This window comes from Natrix helvetica, assembly GCF_964273705.1.
Source record: "Natrix helvetica genome assembly, chromosome: 1".
In the NCBI taxonomy this organism is placed as follows: domain Eukaryota; kingdom Metazoa; phylum Chordata; class Lepidosauria; order Squamata; family Natricidae; genus Natrix; species Natrix helvetica.
The window spans coordinates 31,070,530-31,096,903 of NC_138548.1; the positions used below are offsets into that span (position 1 = coordinate 31,070,530).

The following is a 26,374-nucleotide window of genomic DNA, read 5'->3' on the forward strand; positions in this document are numbered from 1 at the left end:
CTGAGGAAAGAGGAACTAATGAAGGGAAACAGGAATGAAACAGAATCCAGGAGAAGAATATTGTGGTTCATACCCATGTAAAAAATATGCTGAAATAAGTGAACAATAACTTACAGTTGTGAAAGTTGCTCAATCCTGATAACCAAGGATTCCTGAAACAGAGGAGCACTTAAATCACTTAACTGAAATGCAGTGAAAACCTCCCCAGCTTTAACAGTATTTGACATGCAGCCATTTGCTACCTCGAGATTTTTCTCTATACTTTTCCCAGGAGCCTGGAAAGCCAAGCCACAAATTGCCCAAAAATAATTACAGCAACACTTATTGCAATATATGGATTACCTTTAGACATTCATCTGCTTTTCGTACTAATGACATCACAGAAGACAGAGGTGTTATTTCAATTTTCCTCCAGTTAATTTACTTCTGATAAGTTTAATTTTGAACTTTATGGTTTTCTAGAACACCACTGGGCCAGTAGCATTATTATGTGTCAGAATGAGGGATCTTTTTTGTTGTTTAATTCTTTGGGGGGATTTGGGAAAATCAAAGAGCAAAAATGAATTCTTAAGTATCTTAAACCTCTGTGAGGCTCAAGACACATATTTTGCCCCTTTAAATGTGTCTAACAATAGGTAAAACCGCCTCCTCCTTCGTGTTGTTGTTATTGTGTGGAGTTGTTACATTAGCCAGCATACCACAATGCTATTGCAGAGTAATAGTTTGGCTGCCAATTTACCCGCTCTGTTGTAGGACACAACTTGCATGCTTCCCAAATTATGCTACAGGAGGATGAGCTGGCTTCGCACAGAAAGACAAGGGGCTCTCCCTGAAGCGTCATCCTAAGACCCCTTCCTTCCCTGGAACCATATCATAAATGGGCGCCTTAACCAGGAAAGTTCACAGCTGCCTGCACGGAGTACCAACTTGACTCTCCATCTAAGTGGCATCTATTTATTTACTCACATAGAAAATGCTTTCAAACTGTTAGGTGGACAGAAGCTAAGGCGAAATGATGGGAACTCCATGCTAGGACTTGAACCGCTGGAACAGAGACCATCTCCAGTGTCATTAAGCCACTGAGCCACCATGTCTCTAAAACCAACCTGATTTGAGGGGATGATATGAAGAAGTGAAATAGGTGTATAAGGTTTCTGTCATCTTGTATGCTCCTGATCAGATTAAATTTACACACAAACACCTATTTCACACATATGGTGCTGCAATGGAATTAATAAAGGATGAAATTAAGAAAGGATGGAGACCTGACAAAGGAGTGCTGTTGCAATTAAAATATTATTATTCTTGAAGTGCATGCTCTGACAGGGGTAAAATGTCTAGAAAGTAAGATCCGTTATTCCAATAAATGGACAGAAAATCCCTTCTCCTTACCTAGCCAAAAAGGAGACCAGGCAGATAGTAATTTCAATAGCTAACTGATTTTATTCAAAGTGACTCTTAAGGCAGAGAGAATGCAACACATGTGCTGTCTTATTTTTTAACTCTGTAAATTTAATAATCTGGAGAAATACCTGTTTGCCGTTTTCCTGCTTGATTTCTTGAATCTGTGCTCTCAATAACCTATTCTCTTCCTGTACAGCCTGTGAGAGAAGACAATGTCTTAAATCTCTGTGCCCACTTCTTAACACCCCTCCCACTCCTCTTAAAACTGTTACAGGCACCTGCAACTCTTTTCTTTGGTGAGCAACTTCTTTTCCCCTCTCATCTAATAATGTTGCCAGTTCTTGCACTTCTTCTTGTTTCTCTCTCAATCTGTGAACATGGTTTAAAAAAATTACTCATAAAAAACCAAAATAAACCCTTCATCAAATTACTCAAAACATAATCTTTTAGCCAGCAAGCAAATTCAGGGCTGAATGATATGTAAACATTTTTTATGACACGATTGTTTTTCAAGTTTCCCAACTAATTGTGGTTCTCATGCTTCTTTGACTGCTCTGGAAACCAACTGTGTCAGAAACTCTCATTGTTCATTTGAAGATTTACTACCTTGATACAGGAACAAGTCTTCACGAAAGAGGGCATCACCCAATACAAAAAGCTGTTCCAACCGATACCAAGTACAATGAAATGTCTCTCTTACTCATTCACACCCCAACTGCATCAAGAATTTATCCCAAGTCAAAATGTGGAAGAGTAGATAATGGTAGAAGATGTTCCACTTTGTTCACTTACGTTGCCTCATGATCTTTAATAGAAGTAGCAACAGAAACCTAGCAGGAAAGAGACAGGGGAAAATTAATGTGACAAAATATCTATGATCATCTCCTGAGTTTTAAAGTTTCATCAACTATACCTGAAGGCATTCTACATTCTTCGAAATCTCACTCTCCTTTTCTTTCAACAATACTTCTAGACTCTTCACCCGTTCCTCTTTCTCCTTCAATCTGTAAGAGAGAACAAGACAAAAGTTACATTTGTGAGATGGGTGGCTATTTAAATAAATAAACAGCAGACAATAAATAAAAGCAACAGCAATTGTTGTATGTCTTCATAGACAAAAAAGCCAGATGCTGAATTCAGGGCATTATCACAAGGCCAGCAATGTGGGCTAGCATCTCACCAGAATACAAAGAACAGTAGGGTAAAAGCAAAGAAAAAGCAGTAAACAGTATAAATAAGTAATTTGAAGAGTCCTCATTATGTCCAGTTAGGTGCTGAAAAACTAAGAAGAATTAACCTGGATTTGTATTTAGATGATAGATTCCCAGAAATAAAAAAGTTACAGGTTAGCCTGGAAAATTAAAAAATAAGGGCAATGGCAATACATTCAAATTACTGCCAGGAAAAGCACAAGAATAAACCCATGCTTGAAGGAAACCTTTTTTATCATTATTTTTTAAAAAGAAAATAGCTAAACCCTAAACCCTCCTTGAACTGGATTTCACTGATATTTCAGTGATCTCATGTATTCTTTACCACTCTTATTAGCACAGTAGGCCTACCGAACCTTGAACTCTGATTGAGCAAATGACAGGGATGCTGCCTATCATAAATCTGCTCTCTCTCCACGGGATTTCCCAGAAATGACTGGGTGTGAGGGCCTGTGCACAGATTGGCTATAAGGACATGCTGAGATTTCTGTTGTACTGACTGCTTAGTAAGACATTTACCAACTCTGGCTGTATTGGGTGATGGTTTGGGTGTTCCAAGGATTACAGGTCTTGCATTCCTATAATTATATTCCTATAATGCTCTGGAAGAGAAATCTTGAACAGTGCATGAGTTCCTCAAGTAGCCTTGAGCTACTTACACATAATTATTGCTTTGAACACACAAATATATATTAGACAAGGTTTTCATATCAGAGCAAATGAGATCTTTGAATGAAGGACATTAACTACTATCCTTTGCTGTACAAATCACTTCCTGAACAGGCTACAGGTTATGGCATTCCTGACTTCTGTAAGGGAAGAGTACCTATTAAGACGATCCACTCCTAGTATCTAACATATTCATAAAATTCTCAAACTGCACTAGGAGTTCCCATGACAATTTGCCAAGCGCTGTCTTGTGCATCTATTCTTATTTAGAGTGACTGGATCATTTAACGATAGAATTGTGGGACAAAACTCCTGCATACCAGCTGGCATGTTTGTGGGTTTCTTCATGGGAAATGTCACTCATACCTACTCTAGTCTGGAAACAGAAATAGGGTAGAGTCTACTGTGGGGAATCCAGCATTTTGTGTTAAAATCTGGGATTCTTGTGAATTCACACAACTGATGAACTATAAAAGATGGTTTGTAGTATGAGCTATGCCATCGCTGTATTAGATCCATTAGATCCACTTGGCTTTTGGGGCAAACAGAAAAGGTATGGGTGGCTGTATATGGCAGATGAGTAATGTTTTCTTGAAAGAGAATGTCAATGTCTTTAAAAGAGGTGGTGCTGCAGTCTCTCTTGGCATCTCTCCAGCCAATCACACATGACATACTTTCCCTTCTTGTCGTACGTAATTTCCACAAGGGGTAGACTAATTATCCTGACCAACAACCAATTGCAGTTGTTTTAATATCTTTACTTGCTGTTAAAATAACTTCAATTTTAGCTACCTAACCTCTAATCAGGGACTTATGATAAACCTTACCATAGCTTTCCAATTCTAGATTACGCAACAACTGTTTATTTAACAGGATGAACTGTATGATGAATTAGAACTATATTCTATTAACATTCTATCAAAAAAGACTGCTAAAAAACACCTAAATTCTTGTTATCAGAAACACTTACTGTTTTTGAAGATCTTCAATTTCCTGAACAAATGTCACCTAACAGAAAAAAAAATACACATATAGGTAGTCAAAGAAATGTGCAGAATGATGATAAACTATAAGTCCAAGGGGGGAAGATAAGATAGCAAGCCATAAAGGTAAAGGTTCCCCTCACACATATGTGCTAGTCGTTCCCAACTCTAGGAGGCAGTGCTCATCTCCATTTCAAAACTGAAGAGGCAGCGCTACCCGAAGATGTCTCAGTGGGCATGTGGCTGGCATGACTCATTGGTGAAGGCACACAGAACGCTATTAGCTTCCCACCAAAGGTGGTTTCTATTTTTCTACTTGCATTTTTTACGTACTTTCAAACTGCTAGGTTGGCAGAAGCTGGGACAAGTAACAGGAGCTCACTCCGTAACACAGCGCTAGATTTGAACCGCCGAACTGCCAACCTTTCTGATCGACAAACTCAGAGGCTTAGCCACTGAGCCACCGCGTCCCTTTTATAGCAGGCCATAATGCAGTGCTAATATCAAACATATGCAGTTGTCTTGGTCACTTCTGTAAAATGTTACTCTTAGGAATTTAATTAAATGCAGTCAGACTATTTTAGAAAAAGAGCATTTTTTAGGACTAAAAATGTCGTGTTCTGGAAGATAAAAGAAATAATGGGCAATAATGAAAATCTTGAAACAATATGTCCCTTGACTTCCAGAAATCAAACTTAAGCTTTTTCTGAAACCAGCCAAACTGGTAGCCAGCACCACGCCTCATGGCACTGAATTCCAAAATTGAACTACATGTTATATAAAAAAGAATCTTTATTCTTGAGTGATTTATTGAGTGATCCCCATTTCCTGTATTTTGGGAAGGCGGAAATAGTTTTTCCTTGCCGACTTTATCGATAAATGCATAATCCTGTACACCTCAATTCTGTCCCCTCTTAGTTGCCTTCTTGTTCGACTAGAAAGCCAGCGATATCACAACTTTTCGTCATTGAGAAGCTATTCTAGCCCTTGATTATCTTAACTGCCTTCTTCTAAACTTTCTCTAGCTCTATTATATTCTTTTTGTGATCACCAAAATTGCACACGATATTCCTGATGCAGTGGCACAATTGATCTCTCTATATATATGTGTATGTGTGTGCGTGTGTATGTATGTATGTATGTATTATAATATTACATCCCTAAATACCATTGAGAGTAGCTGTTTTCTTAAAATTCTTCTTGGATGGCAACTCTAGCATTTCTGTGAATCTTCAGAAGTATCATTTTAAATTTTAAAAAAATACTTTCTTATATTTCTCTGTTTTTCTAGGAGCTCAAGGTAGCTTTCATGGAATCTCCATTTTATGCTGCAATAAAGATAGTGTGGGAGGCTAGGCTGAGAAAGATTGACTGACTTATAGTCAGTGATTTTTGAGACCTCCCAGTCCAAGTTCAATGTTATAGTCACTATTATAACTACTATATAGTCACCTTGACTGTGTTGGTCAACAATAACAACAACGATGACAATGATATTAGGAGCTTGAGTTGATGAATTAAATGTGTATATGGCAAAAAATGATTGTTCTTTAGAACTATCATTTCTTTACATGATGTTTTCATAACGATTACATAATGTAGATGTAGACAAGACATATTATCTTAAGAAATGCCTTCCTCCTATTGCATACATACTGATAAGCCTTTTCTAAGATAGATTTTTTTGAAATATAGAAATTGCTTAACATTAGTGGAGGCCATGTTCTTTTTTAAAATTCACAACGTACTCCTAATCAAATTGAATTATCAATTAAATACTGCAATCCTATATGATTCATTGTTTTTAAGCCTCTACTGAGAATTAGGAAAGAAGCTCTTAGATGTGGAAGGAGGAATAATGCCAAGTAAAATGCACCCAGCTGCTAGCTCATAATGGCTTTACCTGAGTATCCTTCTCAAGCTGGGCCTTTCTTAGTTCTTCTTTCACAGCCTCTATTTCCTGTTCCAAAGCCTTTTCAATGACAAAACACACAAAATCGTACAATGGAGACGACACCAAATGAGAATGTTACAAAAACAAATTTGACTAAAATACAGTGCAGAGGTAAACACACTCACAAGTTAATGCCACAAATAATGGAGCATCAACATCCAAATGATCCAATACTTACCCCAAGAGTTTTCTCCTTGGTTGCAACTTTAAGGACTTCAGCTTGAAGCAGTTCCTCCACAGATTTGATCTTTCCATCTTTTTCACTAATTCTTTGGAAAGGCATAAAATTGTAAATGCAGATATAAAGAGTGTATTTTAGAAAATAAACTTTAAATATATATGTTCTTGTACAAGGTGAGAAAGAGCTTAATCAGGAAGTAGATTGCCAGATGGTGGAAAGCAAGCAATATTTCTACACCAGTAATTGGATGTTAATAAATACAATAGCAAACCAAAACCTAGATATGGAAGAACTAATAATGCTTGATAGTAAAGAAATATCTGGTTTATTCCATTAAAAAAAACATTTATTTTGATATGTATCTGTGTGCTTTTGTATACAGTAGCAGACAATGTATGGAAAATCAATTTCAAAATGTACATATAGGAACTATTCATATTTACTGAAAGAGTACTTAAAGCTCATCCATAGCAATTTTAGAGCATTTTTAAATTGTTCCAATACTAAATTTCAAATTAGAACAGAACAGAACAGAATACTTTATTTGGCCAAGTATGATTAGACACACAAGGAATTTGTCTCCTGTGCAGAAGCTCTCAGTCAATATGCAAAGGAATAGAATCATCATCATCATGCCAATAAAAGGTAAAGGGAGTAAAGTAGATAATAAGGATAAGTGATAATACTACAGACATAGAACATGGGTAAACACACACAGACATTAGACAGCAATGTGAGAATTATGTGTTCAGCAAAGTGATAATAAGAGGGGGGAAACTGTCCCTGTCTCTAGTCGCTTTGGCATGCAACGGCCTGAAATGCCGTCGTGAGAGGAGGAGTTGGAACATTTTATGTCCAGGATATGAGGAGTCTGTAGATATCTTCTCAGCCCTCCTTCTAACCTGCACAACATATAGATCTTCTATGGAAGACAGGCTGGTTGCAATTACTCTTTCTGCAATCTTAATTATCCATTGGAGTCTGTACCTGTCCTGTTTGATTGCAGTACCAAACCAGACAGTTATAGAAGTATAAATAACAGACTCAATAATTTCTCTGTAAAACTTTATCAACAGCCCCTGGGGCAATCTGAATCTCCTGAGTTGATGGAAGAATATTATTTGTTGTGCCTTTCTAATGATGGTTCTAATATTAACTGTGCATTTCAAATACTGGGAGATTACAGAACCCAAAAACTTGATGGACTCCGCTGCTGATAGTGGGCTGTCGAATATAGTACTATACCACAAGAGGTGGTATAGTAATATAGTACTGGTAGAAAATAAGGGCTCCTCCTGAAATTCACTCTACAGTTTTAAAGCAGGTAGGCAAAATGAAACTCCCCCTCCCCCCACTTTGCTTAGATCTTTCCTGCCTCTCCACTTCGCCAGCAGGAAAGGCTCAGGTTCTCAACCAGGTGCGCCTCTTCATGTGGAATATTTCTCGGGATGACATCAATCAGGATAACACTTCCCTCTGTCTCTCTCGTTTGCCCACCTCGGGGACCCTTATAGGCTCCGACAGCTTAGGCAGACTGCCTTTCAAGCAGAATGTTGCGTGGCAAAATGCCACTGCCGCCGCCAATGATCCTTTTGTCCCCTCCGCCTCGGCTGGTTGTTATGTTATTTCTGTCCTACCGGGGGGGGGGGTATTTGTGTGTCTGTGTGTGACTGGGCCGGTCTCAATGCCCAACGCAATGGCCCTTGTGCTCGGATCAAGCGGGCCATTTACAGGGCTGGGAGAGATGCAGAGACAGTTGGCCGAAAACGGTTCTCCGGTTTTGAAATCATATCTCCGTGACTCACACAAGTCCACAAATTCACACGCACAGGGAGACGAGTTTCTCTGACCCCCCTCCACCAATCACCCTTCAACCCGTATGGCTTGGCCCTAGCGCAGTTGCAGCAGCCGAAGCGGTAGGTCGGTGAAAGAAATTCTCCTTCCTCCCGGGTCGGGGCAGAGCTGGAGGCCGGAAGGAGCCGAGGGGTGTGTGGAGCGGGCGAGGGGGGGTGTTACATCACACTGTGACATTAAAAATCAGTGCGCGGCAGTTGGAAACTGCTGTGCGGCGTTTTCTTGTCACGTGCACGGCCGCACAGCTTAGAGGAAACATTGATGGCCAGTTGTTTAACGTCCCATCCATACGCAGACTCATCACTGTCTTGAATCATCTGTTGTATCATCTGGAAATTTCAGTACTTTAACAGAGGGTTGTAGTCATTGGTATACAGAGAGAAGGGCAACTGAAAGAGCATATAGCCCTGAAGGGCGCCTGCAGTAGTTGCCCAGGTACTAGATGTAATTTTCCTAGCTTCACCTATTTGTTAAAAAGCTTCCGATCCCCCTCAAGTATGAACAGATACAGTGAGCTGAATCAGTTATTATTCCTTCAATCTACAATGGACAGTAGGATTAATGCAGGGTGTGGGCTTGGGGGCAGAGACAAAAATCAAAAATCCTTTGCTCACAGAAGAGTTCACACATCAAATATTTTGGTGATTGGGGATTTTTTAAAATATAAAAAGGTATACTTTTTTGGAGAGAGGTAAATATTGAGATACCAAATGCAACATTCACCATTTCATTTTAGATATGTTGTGGTTCAGAATTTTTAAGACAATATTTATCCACTTAATTTCAAATAGTAACAAAATGTAAACATTAAGAGCATATTAAAATGGAAGTCATGCTGCTACTTACACCCTCTGCAGGTCTTCTACCAAGGATGCAAATGATACCTTTGGGGAAAAAGATGAAAATATATCGGCATTTAATAGGAGAGACTCAAATCACTCTGATTGGATGCTTCAAAGGATAATAATGATTACCTGGCACAAATGATACTAGTTTTTATTAATTATTAAATTAATAAATGAATTGTTATATTTATCTACTAAGAGAAATTAGTAATAGAATTACAACAGTATTTGTAGCATTGTAATTATAATTACAAATTAGAAAACAAATTAGTTCTATTATTTAATCAATTAAACAATAGTATTTGGCAACTACTAGTAATTTAATCCTAAACACAGTTGGCAAGCACAGTTTAGCTCTCCAGATTCTTTGTGAAAAATATTCTGTATGTCTCATTTTCACTCTAGTGGCCTCCCACTGGAATACAGTTTTCCCTTCTCTGTGATTTTTGGAACATGGGTCCCTGGAAGCAGAATATTAGAAATGATGGGCATATATCCACTTACATGCCAAGAGTAACCCTTAAGCACAGCTTAGCTTACAATACAAATTCTCTGCCTGGTAACATTAACTAGCAACCAGAGAATTTTGCCTTCCTGAAAATGTCAATAATATTTTAGAACTGCAGTAAAATCTGTACCATGTTATCTCCTACATAAAAGATATAGTGCAGACCAGTGGTGGGTTCCGGATCCCGTTCCAACCAATATGGTTGGAACGGGCCCGGCGTCATCCATATGGACGCACGCAGTGCTCATACGTACGCAGTGCACGCATGCGTCTTACTGCCTCCATGAGCCTCCACAACGCTCCAGCTGTTCAGCGGAGCGTCGTGCAGGTGCTGTATGCGCATAAGTGCCGAAGACTTAAAAGACTGGTAAGGAGCTCAGGTGGGCGGGCGGGCCCTCCGGAGCACGATACCAGAACGGTATCCGGTGCTCCAGGCAGGCTCCAGTACGCCCGTACCGGGGCATACCGCCTGCAACCCACCACTGGTGCAGACTCTAGCTGGATTTTGGTTGTAAAGAACTTACAGGATGTAGTAAAACAAGATGTGACAACAGACATCAAATCAGAGTAGCAACAGTTACAATCCAAAAGTTTCAAGTAAAATTCTCAAGACATACAAAAAATATATTTATAAATCAAATATGTAGGCTACTTAACTAATAGTAACTTTGGGTAGTGTACAAGATAAGAACAATCAAAACAATGTAAAACAAAGGAAACTGGTATTCCCAGAGGGGACTCATTTCCTAACCTAGCATCTGGGGGGAAAGCCAGCTCTTCAAAGCTAATTTAAAAGAAAACATTGTCACAGCACCGCAATTCTCCAGTGGGATACTGTTATAATTAGCAGGATACTAATAGATGGAAAATGTTATAGTTATAATTACCAGCAATCCATTTGAATATTTTTTTTTTAAAAAAAGTTTTGATAAGATATACCTGCTCAGTCTGTACTTTCCGAAGACTTTCAACTTCACTTTTCAGGGATAAGTTGTCTTTTCTCAATGCCTTTACAAACAAAAGAGTTTCAATATTGAAGAGTTGCAACACTGCTACTGATCTTTAAATAATAATAACTGTTGCTATTGATTAAATTTATATGCTGCCCAAATCCCAGTGACTATAATTTATACATTATGTAATTTATAAACTATTTTGGGGGCCATCTTGGGGGGAACCTCATTCCAAAGGACAGGCATTGTGACAGACAAGGGGTTCTTCTTCAGTCCTCACAGAGTGTTATTTAAGCACACCAATCCTGCCAGACTGAATTGCCCAAACATGTACAATGCAACATAGATAGTCCCTCAAAAAAAATGCAATTTGTATATTAAATTAAATGTAACTCCTCAGTACAGATTTGACCACCTTTTATTATTATTATCAATGGAATAATATCTTAATATAGAAGAATGCTTTACAATTTTTCCCTGGACACTTCAAGATATACCAGAACCTGGCACACATATCAAAGGGATGATGAATGACATCTTCATATTTAGGCATTCCAGCTTGACAGTCTAAAGTGCATTCAATGACACAGTATCAAATGACACACTGATGTCCTCAGCACAAAAATCTCCGAAGGCCTAATCTTATTCCAGCATAAAGAACAGTAACACGTCTTAATTCTCTCAGCAGAAGGGTGGGTGGGTGGGAGTAAAAGAAGCAATTAGTTGTCTGTAAGTGCAGTTCTTTGAGTAGTCATCTGTGGATACTTATATGTGAGCTGTGTGTCCACACAGAAGCTCATCCCAAACCCTACAAAATCCTCCATCTATACTGTACAACTTGGCATGGCTAGCTGAGGTACTATGAAATCTTACACACTCCTGCACCACTGAGAAGTAAGTCATGTAACATTCATAAAGTCATTACCTTTAATTCTTCCTCCTTATTTGCCATTTCTATGAGCCCAGTTTCAAGGAGTTCTTCAACCGTCTTTATTTTGTCATCCTTATCTGTAATACTGAAGCCAAGAACATGTACATTGACAACTATTCAAAACTGGTTGAAATAATCAGGATGGCAACTTTATGCACATTTCCTCAAGGGATGCTTACCACTGAATAGTCTTCACAGGACCAGCTGTAACACAGCCTTAATTCCTCAGAATATCAATTCATCCAGAAAGCTCCTTTCCATCCTACTTCCTCAATTTCTTTTACTACAGGGAAGGTATTCTTTTGGTGGCTCAGACGCCACACTTAACTTTGTGAAGGTGGATGGAAGCTAATGATGTTGCCTTTCTTTTTGATGTCCTTCTTTCTTGTTAATTGTGGGGAGGGGGAGAGAATGGGATTTTATTTTATTTTTTTCACCAATTATCTTAAGCCTTCTTTCGATATACATGGGGTTGTTTAGGGAAAAATTGCACCGCTGGAATTTTGGAAACATTATCAGTATAAAATTGGGAGAATGCATGCTAAAGTTTCAGTAGCCACAATTTACCAATTTCAGCTTTGCATAGAAATGTCAAGGATGGAACTTGAGAACATCTCTATGTCAAGCCATATTTTTCAGAAATCTGTGGCAGGCCCATCCCACTCTAGGCTATACAGATTTACAGCAAGGTAAACTTGAAAAATGATTATTTCCCCCATTCCTTACCTTCTTTCCAGTTGCTCCAGCAATTCTTTGTTAGCCTAACAAGTAAGAAACAAAGCAATACATGTTAAGTCTACAACCTTCATCCTAAAATATTCAGCTGCTTGGAATCTAAATGTTTACATTCACTTAAAGTCATGGCACAAAATCCACCCCAGATATTTCAATATCATTACCTAAGCGTTCAAATGGAGTATGTCATTGATTTGTTAAGAAGAGGTGGCAGAGCAGAGGGGGAAAACAAATATAGTCTGTTTCTTTCACTTTCTGTTTTCTGATGTTTGGAACCAAGTTAGTTGAGATGAGAGATGAAAGTGAAGTTCTTGGTGCTCTCAGAATTTGACTGTTTGCTTGCACTATGTTTCACTACCAACCAGATAACATAATAATGCAGAAATTATATGCCACTGGTAACTGTACAAATTTGTCCTTTTTTGGGTCTTCCTCAACTATACTCCTGCCCATACACAAGACTTGAGTTGCAAACTTTGTGGTATCTGACTTAGTTCTTCTAACTCTTCTAACATTGTGAGCGAATCTTTCCTTGGCACTGCTCTCTACATTATCTCGCCATCTTTTATGACTGCAATGCTAAATTTTATCAATCTTTTATCAACCCCAGTTTTGATAAAACGAATAATGAAAATTATTCCAAGTAGTAGCAATTTGCTTCATAAATTGATGTTATCCCTAGTAAATAGAATCCTATTGTTAACATACTAAATTATTTAACGTCACATTTTTCTTGATCAAAGAAATGCGAAGGATTTTATAACATCTACTGCTACATATTTGGTGTGTACCAAGTGCCCTATACTATTTATACAAAACCAACAATAACTAATTGCATGCCATCAAATCAGTATTAATTCTTTAACAAGCCTGTAGACAGATTTTCTCTAGGATGACCTATCACCAACCTGGCCTTGAGATCTTTCAGAAGGGCACCCATTCATTCCATTGTGACTAAAAAGCCTACATGTTCTGCATAAGAAGCAACCAATAAGCACCTAGATCTTTGGTCCATTTCAATCTCAGTTATTTTCAGTCAACAATCTTTTAAAATTGAATCACCACAGATCCTTTAACATGGGTGGGCACTCCAGATATTATGAACTACAACTCCAATATCCCTCCTCAGGTATGTTTGCATCTCTATAATAGCAAAGTACTTTATATCTTGGCACTGTAACTTAACCACTGAGACTTGTTCAAGAAACTATAAGAAAAATGCATACTACTATTTTTATGGAACAATTGTGGAATAAGATTCAACATATAATGGAATGGATCACTTTTTCTATCATGTACGAAGAGCATGAAGGGCTCTAATTTTTATTCCAGTAAGGAAGACCAAAGAGCTTTCTGTAGACCTAAGATGGCAGTAAAAGCCAAGCTTCCAGCAGTTGAGAGATGACAAACATTATTAAAAATAGTTCTGTAAACGTGAGGTTAAATAAAAACAGATGTAAAAACAAGTTTTACAGAAGACACTCCTTCTTAGGAAAAATCCCATAATTGAAAGAAATGGAGCAGGTACCTCTCATTCCTAATAGAAAAAGGAATTTCATAATAAAGTTGATGTACCATTTTCCTACTCGCAAAGCTCTTCTCCTGAAAGAAATGTCAACTTTGATTTGTGAATTAAAAGAGTTGTACTATTCTTCCTTTGTAAGGCACCACGTACTTACCTCACAAAGCTCAGCCTAGTCTGAGGACCATGTTGCTCCCCTGCATATAACACTAAGGGGACATTAGTAGAGAAGGTGGCCAAACTGCTAGCAAGATGTACTGAAGATTAGATGAACCAGGCAATATAACTGTAGGCTTCCTTGTACTCGGCTAATCAATGAACATGTTGAAGGAGGCCTTGACATGTTTTATTGAGCGATGAAAGATGTGACTCTGATTATTCTAACATTGTTGAGGTCTCCCTCACGAGTTGAACTCAGAATTGCAGAGTGCTAGCCTAATTACTTTAAGATTTTAGTGAATCCAACAACATCCACTGGAGAAGTCTCCTAAGCCCCGAAGGCAGGCATTGGCAACTAGGATGGGTGAAAAAGAATTTCCAAAGGAATACACTCTTTTCAAGGGCTTTAAGACATCCAGCATATGAAAGACTTTCAAATGTGGTCTCAGTGGAATAAATGACTTGGTCCCCTGTTGCTTCTCCTCTCAAGAAGAGAAATGATATCTACTGTTGGGAGTATGAGTGAGCCCTGGTCCATGGAACTGAGCCTTAGAGATGACCTAGGGCTGCTGAATTTCAACCATTTGGCATGCATCACTGACCTGATTAATTCCTGTAAGGGAGGAAGGCCAAGCCTGCCAGAATAGTTCAGCTTTGTTTCCAGAAGCTGCAGGAATTAAGCGGGGGCATCTGCCTCTTCTCCCAGTTGATGCAGAAGCCAAGGTATGATAGGCAACAGACTATCTTGCTCACTCTGTTAAAGAATGAAACAGAGGAGAAGGTAATCTAAATAGCAGTAGGTATGAATTTGGTCCTAAGAGGACACTACAGGTGCTACAAGGATCTTTATGTTGCCATGTCAAAAGGGAGAGTAGTGTATTGAGAATGATGGCCCAGTTCAAATCTCAAAAAACCTCCAGTAGATGGGGGAATGAACAGACAAACAAGGTTCTTGGAAATAAAGAAAGGCTAGCCAAAAGAATGGAATTTCGAATTGCCACATGAAACTTATTGCCAGTGGGAATGATTCTATGACTTTGATAGCAAACAGATGGTTGATGGCTTGAAGTAGGTGCTTTGCTTTCTGGAATTTCAGGGAAGAACTTCATTAGCTATGTCACTGCACGAAACACCCAGGTGCCTGAATATTAGAACACTAGCACTAGGCAACTAAGCAAAGCCCGCCCATCCCAGCTCATTGATGATCTTGATACATGGTGCTCATTTTTGAAGAATGACCCTTAGATTCCTGGTGCTTCAGCTGGTAATATGACTCATGCCAATAAGTTATGGATCCTTGTGTAACTTTGGTTTTCAGCCAAGAAGTCATCTCATGGTTTTCAAAAGTGTTTTCACCAAAAATGCTCAAAGTTAATAGCAACTTGGATTTATTATTTTTTATTTGATTTACACCTTGTCTTTGTCCTGTGGAAAGCACTTAAGGCAGCTAACAAAAGTTAAAACAAAAACAGAATATAGAAATTTAACAAACTGGTTCAGAAAACAATGAAATAAATAACAAAATCATCTAATAAATCAAAGTGCTGTTATACTGTGTGCCAAAAAGATGTGTCTCTTCAAGACGGCCTCTCTACTGATCTTAATTACCAGGCAGATTAATAACCAGAGATCTAGTCTGCCTTTGTGACCCTGCTCAACACAACAACTGCAGAGGAAATATTTGCTGCAGGGTTTGAGGCTACAGGAAATACTTCAGCCACCTTGGAACTAAAAGTAGACCATCCAGGAAATCTGTGCCCACATTCTTTGGAAATGCTTCCTTTTCCATTGGCTGCGAGACTTCTGGTCTCTTTGAAAGCTTCTTAGGGATGAAAAAGTGAAATCCCTAAATTACAGTAGCCCACACGGGCAGCTCTGCTGATCTGTTTTGAAAGAATTCTTCTTTCCTGGGATTTAAGATATGCCTTCCTCTTCTGGATGTCTTCAAAGATGGTTGTTGCCATGTGCTTGATTTTCTAGCCAATTTGTTTGGGGGGGTCTCAATTCCCCTAAGAGATTGAAAATATACCACTCCCTTAAGTGGGGTGAGCAAACTACCATCTCTGCATAGTTGTTAAAAACTACTTTGGGCAAGACAGAAGGAGACCTACCTGGAAAGGCCATCAGGTCACCTGAAGAGGTCATAGTTTGGAGGGTCAGTCCCTGAGAATGGTGATCCCTAACCACTGAAATCTCTCCTGATATGTCCAAGAAAAGTGATGGACATTTTCCTGGGCTATCAGAAAATGTAATAAAGGAAAAAAAGGAAGAAATTGAAAAAAGTAGAAAACAATGAAGTCAAGTGCTATAGGATAAAGCTCTTGTAATGAGCTGCTTACTATAGCAGGCAGGACCAAGGAAGTGGCTGGGAGGTTATTACAGGGTTACAAAGTTTCTTTGGCCTCCCATTGAAACAAGAGAAGAAGCATCCAAGGACACTCTCAGCCATAATAGGAACCAAAATTATGGTATGCAATAATGTTGATTTTTACTCTATCCGAGTAAAGTCAATTAGCAAAAGAAGTCAAAAGCTTCCATAAAAGTTCCTTTCAAATTAGATAGTGGCACTGCTTTTAGATCAGTTCTTAGAAGATAGCCTGTATAAAATAGCCTGTTATGAGGAAATATTATGGCTCAAGATATCTGCCTCTACTCCAAGCCTCTTTGTGTCAAAACAAGTCTAAATCTTTTTCCCATTGAAAGGCAAAAGGTACGTGCCTTTCTCTGTCCATCTCCACCCATCACTGCCCTCTTGGCTACTCTGCACTCTGTCACTTTTGCTGCCCTCTGCTCCTACAGCCCTGCCAATCCTGCAGCTGACCTTCATCTTCTTGCCCCCCCCCCACTGCAGATGAGGCATGCCTGGCCTTTCTGAAGGAGCTGCTGGCCACATGCAGCCTTCTTGCAAAGCAGCCTTGTGAAAAAGCCATGCACCATTTAAAGAAGGGTGTGGACAGAATCAGAAGGCAACGGGGACTGCTAAAGGCCACTACTTCAATCTCAGTGCTGTCAAGGTCACCATTGCTGCTAAGGAGTGCCACTGTACAGGATGGGCAAAATGGCAGAGATTTGAGGGGGGGAGGAGACATAGGTAGGTTGGGGAGGGAGTTCAAGAAGAGGCAGTTTTACAAAGACTCGGGGCTGGGGAAATCTATCCAGGAGTTATTTGGATTGGGGCGTGTTCTCACCAAATGATCAGAGGGGACTGCTAAGGTGCTGTCTCTAATCAATGCAGTCAGGTGACATCTTGCATTATAACTGCTTGGCAGTGGAAATTCTGGTTCTAGTTACCATCATTATTGGAGAATTCCTCATATGGTGTTTTGTATGTATGTATGTATGTATGTATGTATGTATGTATGTATGTATGTATATGCTGGTTTTGTTGTATTCGGGTCTTTTCCCGTGTACGATTGAGATTATCTTGGCAAAGTTTCGGCGAGGTCTCACTCGACCTCACCGAAACGTTGGCAGGACGATCTCAATCTTACACGGGAAAAGACCCGAATACAACAAGACCAGCATATATATAGGAAAACATATACATATACAGTATATATATATATATCACCATATAGCTGCTGAATGTATAGATTTTACAAACAATTTTTCTTAACATGTTGCATTTTTGTCCTTATTGTTATTAACCTATGTATCACTTGCTAACATTTTCTTTAGAAGTATATTGCACACGTGAGAAAAGTTTGAATTTTGAAGAACAGTTGTTTCAAATCCTTTATTCAAAAAGGAAATATTATTCTTCATTAAAAAGGGAAATACATTTATTTCTCCTTGAAGACTGGTTTCAACAGATATACCACTAAAGGCTCTTCTGCATCTAAAAATGCCAGCGTAGGCTTGGTTAACAATAGGGAAGAAAAACTCAAAATCTAATGTTTTAGCAAGGTCACTCAGTAAGTTCATTCTAGTAGGCATGCTTTGTTTAATCTCTCAACCCATCTACCAACCATGCATATAAAAACTAATAGTTGACGACATGGAAAGTTATATTACACAAATAATGTTCCGGGAATGAATTAATGGTGCCATCTGAATGCTTTCCAATCCTATGTTTTTTATTTAGGATAAAGTGTTTAAAAGGAAGCATGAGTAAGATAATAAAGCATTTTACAAGCCTGAGCTCCTTATAAACACTAGCGAGCCTAAAACATTCATTGAACAACACACTTTCTCCATCCCTCTCTTGTCTCTCTCACACATCCACAAATAAAATTAAAACAAAATCAAAATGACCCAGGTACCTATTCTGTTTGCTTTTGCAGCAACGCTGCAAGATCTTACAATGATATTCGCAGCCTCAGAAGTCCATACTTCTGTTCATCTCATTCAGAAAATTGGTAACAGAAACAGCAATATGGAAAACCTATATGGGGAACACTTTAAGTTCCTGCTAAACTCTCTTTATCTTACATTGGAGTTCTTTGTATAAAGGAATTACAAAAGTGATTTTATCAGAAGGCAAGAGCTCTGCATGCCCCTCAAAACTCAACATTCCAGAGCTACAATCGCAAAGGTAAATAAAAGTGGTCACCCCCATGAGAGTCCCAGAGCAGCCTTTCTTACAGCTGAACTAAACAAGCCTTTTGTCTCCTGGTTCAATCCTAGTATGTACTTCCATGCCAAACGAAGAAAAGGAGGAGGAGAAGGAAGAGGTTGTGTGTCTCATCAACCTTGGCTATCCACAAGTTACTGTCTCTGTGGCCAGGTACTAAATTCAATGCATCTTTTTTTATTCAAGTTCCACTCAAGTGACAAGCCAGTGGTGGAAGAAATAAAAGGAGAAAAACGTAAATGAATGAACGAGGATTGGCATCATGGGATTCCAAACTGTACCATCATTTTTGCTTTTGCATCCATATGTTTTGGGAGGGAGTACTGAAGGTGCAGATAGCATACCTGGAAGACCTGTTGCGAGTCTGCTAAGGACGTAAGTTCAATGGCAACCGACTGGGACAACTCGCCATGGCCAACTTGCCACAATATAACTTGCCACGGGACAGTTCAACAAATACAGAAGTTAAATTAATTTTGACTGAACCATGGCCAGTAATAATAACAAAGAAGGTCAATCCAGAAATACAAAAGTTATGTGGCCACCAATAATAAAAGTAAACTGCTCAGCCTGGTATTGTATTGCCCTATCCAGCCCATGTAATATTGTTCTGCATCAAATTAAACCTTAGTAAACATAGCCTATTTATTTTCATTAAACAGAGACTGAACATCCTAAATTACTATTATCTGCAGCAAAGTGTACCATACCTGCTCAGAGAGGACAGCCTGCAGTTTCTGAATTTCCAACTGAAAAGTTTTGTTTTGATCCTCTAGATCCTAGAATGTAATTGTCAGATCATACTGTTAATCTAGAATTACAAACTTGGGGATGGTTATTATCATTTTCTTGAAGAAGAATAGCAAGAACATATGAAGAAATGTTAAGTGATTCCTACTAGAACTGGCTTCAATTACTGCCTTGAAAAGGTAAATTTGGAGGAAAGACAAACCCAGAGACACAGCTCTTTATATGCAATATCTTCCCTATTTCAATCTCTAAACATGGTTTAATTTATCCTTAATGATGGTTTTAGGATTTGGAAAGTTTCAAAAATTCCAGATGGAATGGTCATTGGCAAATAATTTCAAAGTGAGATTATTTAAAAGACAATGAACATAGTAACTGCAATTAAGCAGAACTTAATGAACAAAATGGAATACTGCCAAAATATTGGGGAGATAAGGAGAATAAATAAATAATGAAAACAGGAAAGGGACAAAATAAGATCCAAACTGTTTCAAAAGGGCAAGGACAGACAACCTGGACTTTTCTAGATATTTTAATTCCCATAAACCCCAAATTTGGTTAATATACAGGGTTTTGAGAAGCACAGAACATTTATTGTGTGGCACATTCACATCACATCTTGATAAAAAAAACACAAGAGATAAAAATACAAAATATGAAATAAATAATTTAAAATATTGTAACCAGGAAGCATAGAGTAAAGGCATCAGAATGCCTGCTCCTGGTTCAGGGACAGAGAAGAAATAAAGAAAAGTAATGCTGAAGAAAAGCCAGCATTTAATAACATTGCCACAATCATAAACTCTCAGGCCATAGATAATAATCCGAGCTGAGACCAGATTTCAGAATGGACTCTTTAGTATTTTGATGAAATATGTAATATTCTCCACAATTTAGACCAGTGTTTCTCAAACTTGGCGACTTTAAGTCCTGTGGACTTCAACTCCCAGAATTCCCCAGCCAGCTATGCTGGCTGGGGGATTCTGGGAGTTGAAGTCCACAGGACTTAAAGTCGCCAAGTTTGAGAAACACTGATTTAGACTCTGAGAGCCAATCAATGCATAAATAATTTAATGTTGGCTTTCCTGTTTCATTGTTTCCTATTTCTACTGTCAAGGGGTCACTGTCTTTTATTCCACTATAAAACAGCTTCGTAAAATGTAATACCTGAAGTTCCTCCTTTGCATCTGAAGCTTTGGAGTAATGTCCTTGCAGCTGATCTTCCAGTGTTCTGATTTTGTCATCTTTGACATGCACACTGGAGGGGAGAAAAAGATTAAAATAAGTTTCCTCCTTGCTCAGAAGACCTTGCATGAAACTCTCCTTGTTCCGAACTAATGCATAATAATTCCAGCATTGGTTTCTCAAGAAGCAGCCTTCATTGGTTTTACCTTTTCTGTATCCGCTCCAACTCACGAATGGTAACCACCTAGAACGTAAAAAGATTAGTACAGTTTTTAATGTCACATCACATTTTACTCACATCCAATTTTTTTAAAGGTCACATTTAGTTTTTGGATCTGCTTTTCATTCTATGACAAGAAAAAAGACCACATATATCCTTCGTTTGGCTCTGAGAAAGGACATGTTGTTTGAAAGGCTATGATATTTTCAAAGCATCCTGATCTAACAGAAAATAAAATATTAACTTTTAGGTAATATCTTAACAAGTGGGAACACTCTAGGAGAAATGGCCATTTATAAATTTTATTTACAATTGTACATGAATAGATTGGTAGGAATGAGATTGGCAAGTCAGGTATGTTTAAATCCATGTTCACTCAACTCAAGATGTGGATTCTTGATCTTAATGAGGGCAAATGCATCTAGATCAGGGGTCCCCAACTTCTTGTCTGTGGCTCACTGCCAGTCCGTGGGCTAATTGCCACTGGGCTGCCTGAGCGTTTGGCCTCTGTGTGCACACATGGCCCCACTCACACAAGCCTTATTGCTTGCGGATCCACTCATGCTACGTCATAGTAGGCGCTTGTGCAACTACTCGCATGAGCATTGTTGTGGGCACTCATGGCCCCTCACACAAAATCGTCTCCTCTTTCCCCACTCTGGGCCACCAACCCAGAATGATTGGGGAATTCTGATCTAGATGTACTAGCTCACATATAATTTTTTTTGTTGTTTCAAATTAGAGGGGAAAGTTGTGTACAAGAAAAGTACAGGTAGTCCTCGGCTTACGACCACAACTGAGCCCAAAATTTCTGTTGTTAAGTGAGACATTTGCTAAAGGGAATAAAATAGAAGGGCTAAAATAGGAGGAGGAAAGAGTATTATATATGTTCGCCACTATGAACAACTGTTGTAAAGTCGAGGACTACCTGTAATCAAAGCAAAAAGAGACTGGAGAAAAATCCAGAGAAGCAACAGGCGGCTATTGCTTCAGGAATCCATTTTTTGTGTACCAAATAAGTAAACAAGTCTAGGCAGAAAACAATGTTATACAGTATTCTTCATTTTGTGGTGGGTTCATATTTGTATGCAATACTGTACTGTATGTTTTCAAGTCACTTGGAATTTTCTTAAATCAGAAGTTCCTCTGAGTAGGAATAGAGCAATATTGTTTTGTCTGCATAGAACCTAATACTTTACTTTGTCTTCTGTTACTCTGTATTCTTGTTTCCTCCATTGCTGAATGTTTTCTCATGATAACACTTAAAAGTTAAAAGGGATTTTTGTTTCATTTTCCCTTTTCCTTTTTAAAATTAAGTTTGATTCCATTTATTTCTTTTGAGATAAGACTATCTCTCCAAATGGGACACCGAAGAAGGCGCTGATTTCCCTATCCATATGGGTTAGTGGTATTGAAGCAGATTCTCTGTTTCCCTTTTTAATTTATTAGAAAACCCACAGAAGTGGAACGTCTAGGGAAGGCATAGTAAACATGTCTCTGTGGAGTGTGGAGAAAACTGTGAAAAAAGACTGAAGAACTATTGAGTAGACTCGGTAAGGAAAAGATGACAGATTGCCCCTATGTATTCCAGACAGCTGCTCCTCACAAGGGTAACAGTCTACACAGTGAGTCTGAGCGCCAGTACCTTTTAAAGGACACTAAGTTCAGTACCTTAATTCTAATTTTGGAAAATGCTTATTGTTTCTGAGCGTATGCCAGTACTTTAATATTAGTCTAATTGTGCAGCTGCCAGAATAATCCTAATTTATTTCGTTGAGCCAACAGGATGGTGATTTTTCCAAAATCCTTCTGCTACCGAATAAACAATATTTAGCATTATTCATGGATTAGTCATCATCCTGACTGCCCAGAAGAAGACTACTTACCTGATCATTTGTGAGTGCCTGCAACTTTTGTACTTCTGCTTTCAGAGACATGTTGATATTCTGGACAACCTGCAGAGGAGAGAATGAACATACTTAGCTCTTCTATTCAATCTACTATTTGGCACACTGAATTAATATTAAAAAAACTTTCCTGTGCAATTTCAAAAAGGCTAACAAAGATGGAAATCAGCAGAACAGACCACCTGGGCAGTTTGCACTACCGACTGTAAAGCTGACTTTATCCATTCTGAGGTCAGATGTACAAATGCAGAAGGATGAAATGGAAGAATGGACGGTCACCTCAAGCTACAGTTGCCATGAAATAAAAAATGCCTCAGACACTTCGTAGCTACAAAGCTAGACTTTCAGGCAACACATTTGAATTTTGTTGGATCTATTTGCGCTACTGAATTTGCAGAGAACTGCTTTGCATTTTGGAGAACAAAGAATGGTATTTCATTTCTGAATTTGGATAAGATCCAAGAGTGAGGCATTTATAGCATGATGGGATGAAAAGAAAAATGTTCGTGAGGTTTGAACTGGCCTGTTGCAGGCTCAAAAGGTTTCTGAAGAAAAGTGGCTGATGGATTATGCTGGTATCAGTTCTCACTCTCTGTTCATGTAATCTTGTTTCAGAGTCTATCTTGCCAATTTGTACTCATATAAAGGAATAATCCATATAAAGGAACAATTTAATAATTACCATTCTCTATAAAAACATTCTCTTAAATCTAAATGTTACGCATTTTCCTTCCCATCCATGCAACATAATCTACCTTTCAAAGGATTAGGAAGAGAAACTCCTGTAGCTTTAGAGTAATTTGTAAACTGGGAATTGATTGGAAGTTGACTGGGCACTTTCTAAGATCTACTGTCTCTCTTAAACTGCTGAAGTTTTTACCACTTTCATTATAGGTGCCTTCATGCTTGCGTAGGCACATCCCTTCCTTTGAAGGCAAGAAAATAGAGAGTACTGAAGTCACAGAACTGAACTAGAGCAAGCAGAGATAGTGTTTATCAATGATTTGATGAGCAGTGCCCCACTGATAAATACAAGCATGGGAAGACAAAATCAAGGCAACGGCTATCATTGAAATTAGACAAGAAAGAAGAAATAATTAGTCCACTTTTTGTTTACACAAAAGATGAACTACACCAACAGCAGTAGATACAACCACCTAAGACAACTTGGCTGCTACTATTAATTATTTCCACAACTGAAAGATAACTCATTCCACCTTTTCACAAATAATATTTCACTTTACCATTAGATCTTCTTCCTTGCTGGTTAGTTTGAGTCGTTCGTTGGCTAAGGACTCCTCAGACTGATTTATTTGCTGGTCTTTTTCTGCAATTCTGTAAGCATTAAAAAAAATCAATAGTGATCTATAGTGGCCTTCATAAAAGGTAGTCACAGTATTCTTTAAAGTTGTTGCAGTGGATTGTTCTATTAGTGTTTTAGAATATAAGCAGACACTGTGCTCTCTTGATGAAACACAGTTTTTAAGGTTTCTATTCTATTCTATTCATAATTCTGCAGATCAACTTGGAGTGAACAGAAAAATGTAATATAATATCTAGCAGCAATGTATGTAACAGTATGTTTTCCATAAAGTAACATCAGCACTTAATTTCAAGACATAGTCATTTAAAGAGGCTTTAGAGCAGGGGTCCCCAAATCCCCAGGCCACGGCCTACTCAGAACCGGGCTGTGCAAGTGGCAGGTGAGCGTGCACATGTGCACAGCTCCGCTTACGCAAATGGAGTTGCACATGCTTACACATGGCTGCCACTCACACACAACCATCCCCACCCCCCTACCAGTCCACCAAGCTGGAAAGTTTGGTGATCATTTCTTTAGTCATCTAGCAATAACATACGATTTAAGATAGAAAAAAAGAAAAGAATACTTTCACTATTGGGTTCAAGACAGAAAGTATGCCATTATTGAGGATTTCATTCAGTTTCCAACCAGTATATGTTTTATTTCCTTATACGGAGTTGCGGATAAGAGAGCCTGAAGTTCAATATATATTACAGAATTCAGGATGTTGGTTTTATTCTTCTCTCTGCTTTTGACCTTTGGTTTGCTCTGATATAGAGGCCAAAAATCAAGTCAGTTGCATCATTTAGTCCTATATGACTTAAACCTCTTTAGATCTGTCTGACTTTAGCAATGCTAAATCAGGGCCACTACATTGCCTAACCACAGCCTTATCAATGTAATGTTAACTATTATACTAAGGCAGATAGTAGCATTACATTCCACCTGCCCTCCCCCACCCCCCCAAAAAAACCACCAAAGAGGAGAACTGATAGGGGGATGGTGAAGAGAAACTGTTGAAGAACTGTGATTTGGAATGACAGAAAATAGCTTACATACTTTATTTTTAATTTCATTCAAAATATTGTTACATTGCCTTCCAAGACAGTTTCCAGGACAGTTTGTAAAATTTCCCTCCATACAGAAAGTTTCAGAATCAATTGCAAATCTCATCACAGAACTGAGAAGTCCTCACCTGCTGCGTTAGGGTGCAGGCATACAAAAATAGTCACAGAAACTAAAGCTATTAGAAATGTTTATTTTTAAAAATGTAGGAGAAGCTTCTCTTCCTTTATCTCATACACAAAGCCCCCCAGCTACACACTGAATCATACACAATGCTATTTCAATGTAATGTATGAAAAACAAGAAGGGGACAAAGGTAATTCTTCTCCTAAAACAACATAACATACAATGCCCAGAAAACATTCAACCTAAAAGGGAAATCCTTAGGAAGATGCCTGTAACTTCTAAGAAGAATTTGTTACAATAGAGGGTAAAAATATTGACAATTACTATATTTCCTTCAACAAAACCTCTTTCATATGCCCTCATACTCCTTACATGTACAAGGAAGTAATTAGCACAGAAGCAACAGAAGGTCTGGCTGTACATGTGGAAAATACTTACACTTTGTGCAATTCTTCAGCAAGGGCTGAAGCTGAATTCTGAAAAAGAGAAGCAACAATGGGAAATGAATGTATGAACGAATGAAAGGTTTAAAGTGCTACTAAATTAGAAGAAGACTAATTCTTTCTCAGTGTTAAGGATTGTGTTTTATTAGTATTTAAGGTGTTGCACTACGGTAAAGGAGATTCAGGTTCAAGATCCTGGAGAAAAGGATATTAGATATCTAATAAATACCTAAATAAATCAATAAAACATACCAATGTAAACCTATCGCTTCCATCAAATTAATCTGCACTCTCTTTCTCTAGTAGCAATGGCTTTGCCTCTTATCCTCCAGCTGTCAAGTTAGATAACTACAGTAATAGTTATCTCTCTGTAAGAATTCTGAAAATGAGGTAGAAGATAGCTACTGCAGCTTTCTGTTCAAGTGCACAGTATGGCCGTGATATAATATGTGTTTCACAGAATTCTCATGGAAAGATGCAGGCAGAGCAGTAACCTGCTCTAGCAAGCTGCACACCTGAAGCACTAGGAAAGAGCAGCACGGAGAAGATGGAAGAGACTGGCTCCTAAGTAATTGTGGCCACCTGTTCTAGTCTGATGCCCAATGCATGTAACAGTAGGGCTTGTCACATATACCTGGACTGCCATCTGTGAATGGAACTTCTGAAGCTGAGCTTTCAAAGCCTCATTCTGTTCCATCAGCTCCTTTACAAAAAAGAAAATACAAACAGTGAAATACTCTATTCTAAACCAACAATGTGCATAAATACAATAATATTTTTATATAGCTGTGCTACTAAAATTATTCACTCTGGGAAAAATCGTAAAAGTTTCCCCATGCTGTATCATATGGAAATTACAGAAACATCAACAAAGCTGAGGATATCATGGGAAG

At 38.5% G+C, this 26,374-nt stretch overlaps 1 protein-coding gene across 9 annotated transcripts in view; it reads right to left on the bottom strand.

Annotated features, from left to right (window-relative positions):
- The window catches only part of KTN1 (kinectin 1), a 90,428-nt gene that overhangs the window by 19,991 nt on the left and 44,063 nt on the right, over positions 1–26,374 (bottom strand). For 8 of the 9 annotated variants that reach the window (XM_081934537.1, XM_081934536.1, XM_081934533.1 and 5 more), the window contains 19 exons: positions 26,116–26,184; positions 25,477–25,514; positions 23,789–23,879; positions 22,524–22,592; positions 20,624–20,661; positions 20,400–20,490; positions 19,193–19,261; positions 12,220–12,254; positions 11,488–11,578; positions 10,549–10,617; positions 9,103–9,140; positions 6,400–6,490; positions 6,171–6,239; positions 4,255–4,292; positions 2,318–2,408; positions 2,197–2,234; positions 1,683–1,773; positions 1,533–1,601; positions 115–152 (listed from right to left, as the gene is read on the bottom strand). In XM_081934537.1, coding sequence (XP_081790663.1) covers positions 115–152; positions 1,533–1,601; positions 1,683–1,773; positions 2,197–2,234; positions 2,318–2,408; positions 4,255–4,292; positions 6,171–6,239; positions 6,400–6,490; positions 9,103–9,140; positions 10,549–10,617; positions 11,488–11,578; positions 12,220–12,254; positions 19,193–19,261; positions 20,400–20,490; positions 20,624–20,661; positions 22,524–22,592; positions 23,789–23,879; positions 25,477–25,514; positions 26,116–26,184 — 1,223 coding nt within the window. The remainder of the gene's footprint in view (positions 1–114; positions 153–1,532; positions 1,602–1,682; positions 1,774–2,196; positions 2,235–2,317; positions 2,409–4,254; positions 4,293–6,170; positions 6,240–6,399; positions 6,491–9,102; positions 9,141–10,548; positions 10,618–11,487; positions 11,579–12,219; positions 12,255–19,192; positions 19,262–20,399; positions 20,491–20,623; positions 20,662–22,523; positions 22,593–23,788; positions 23,880–25,476; positions 25,515–26,115; positions 26,185–26,374) is intronic. The other variant, XM_081934538.1, reaches the window with a different exon arrangement.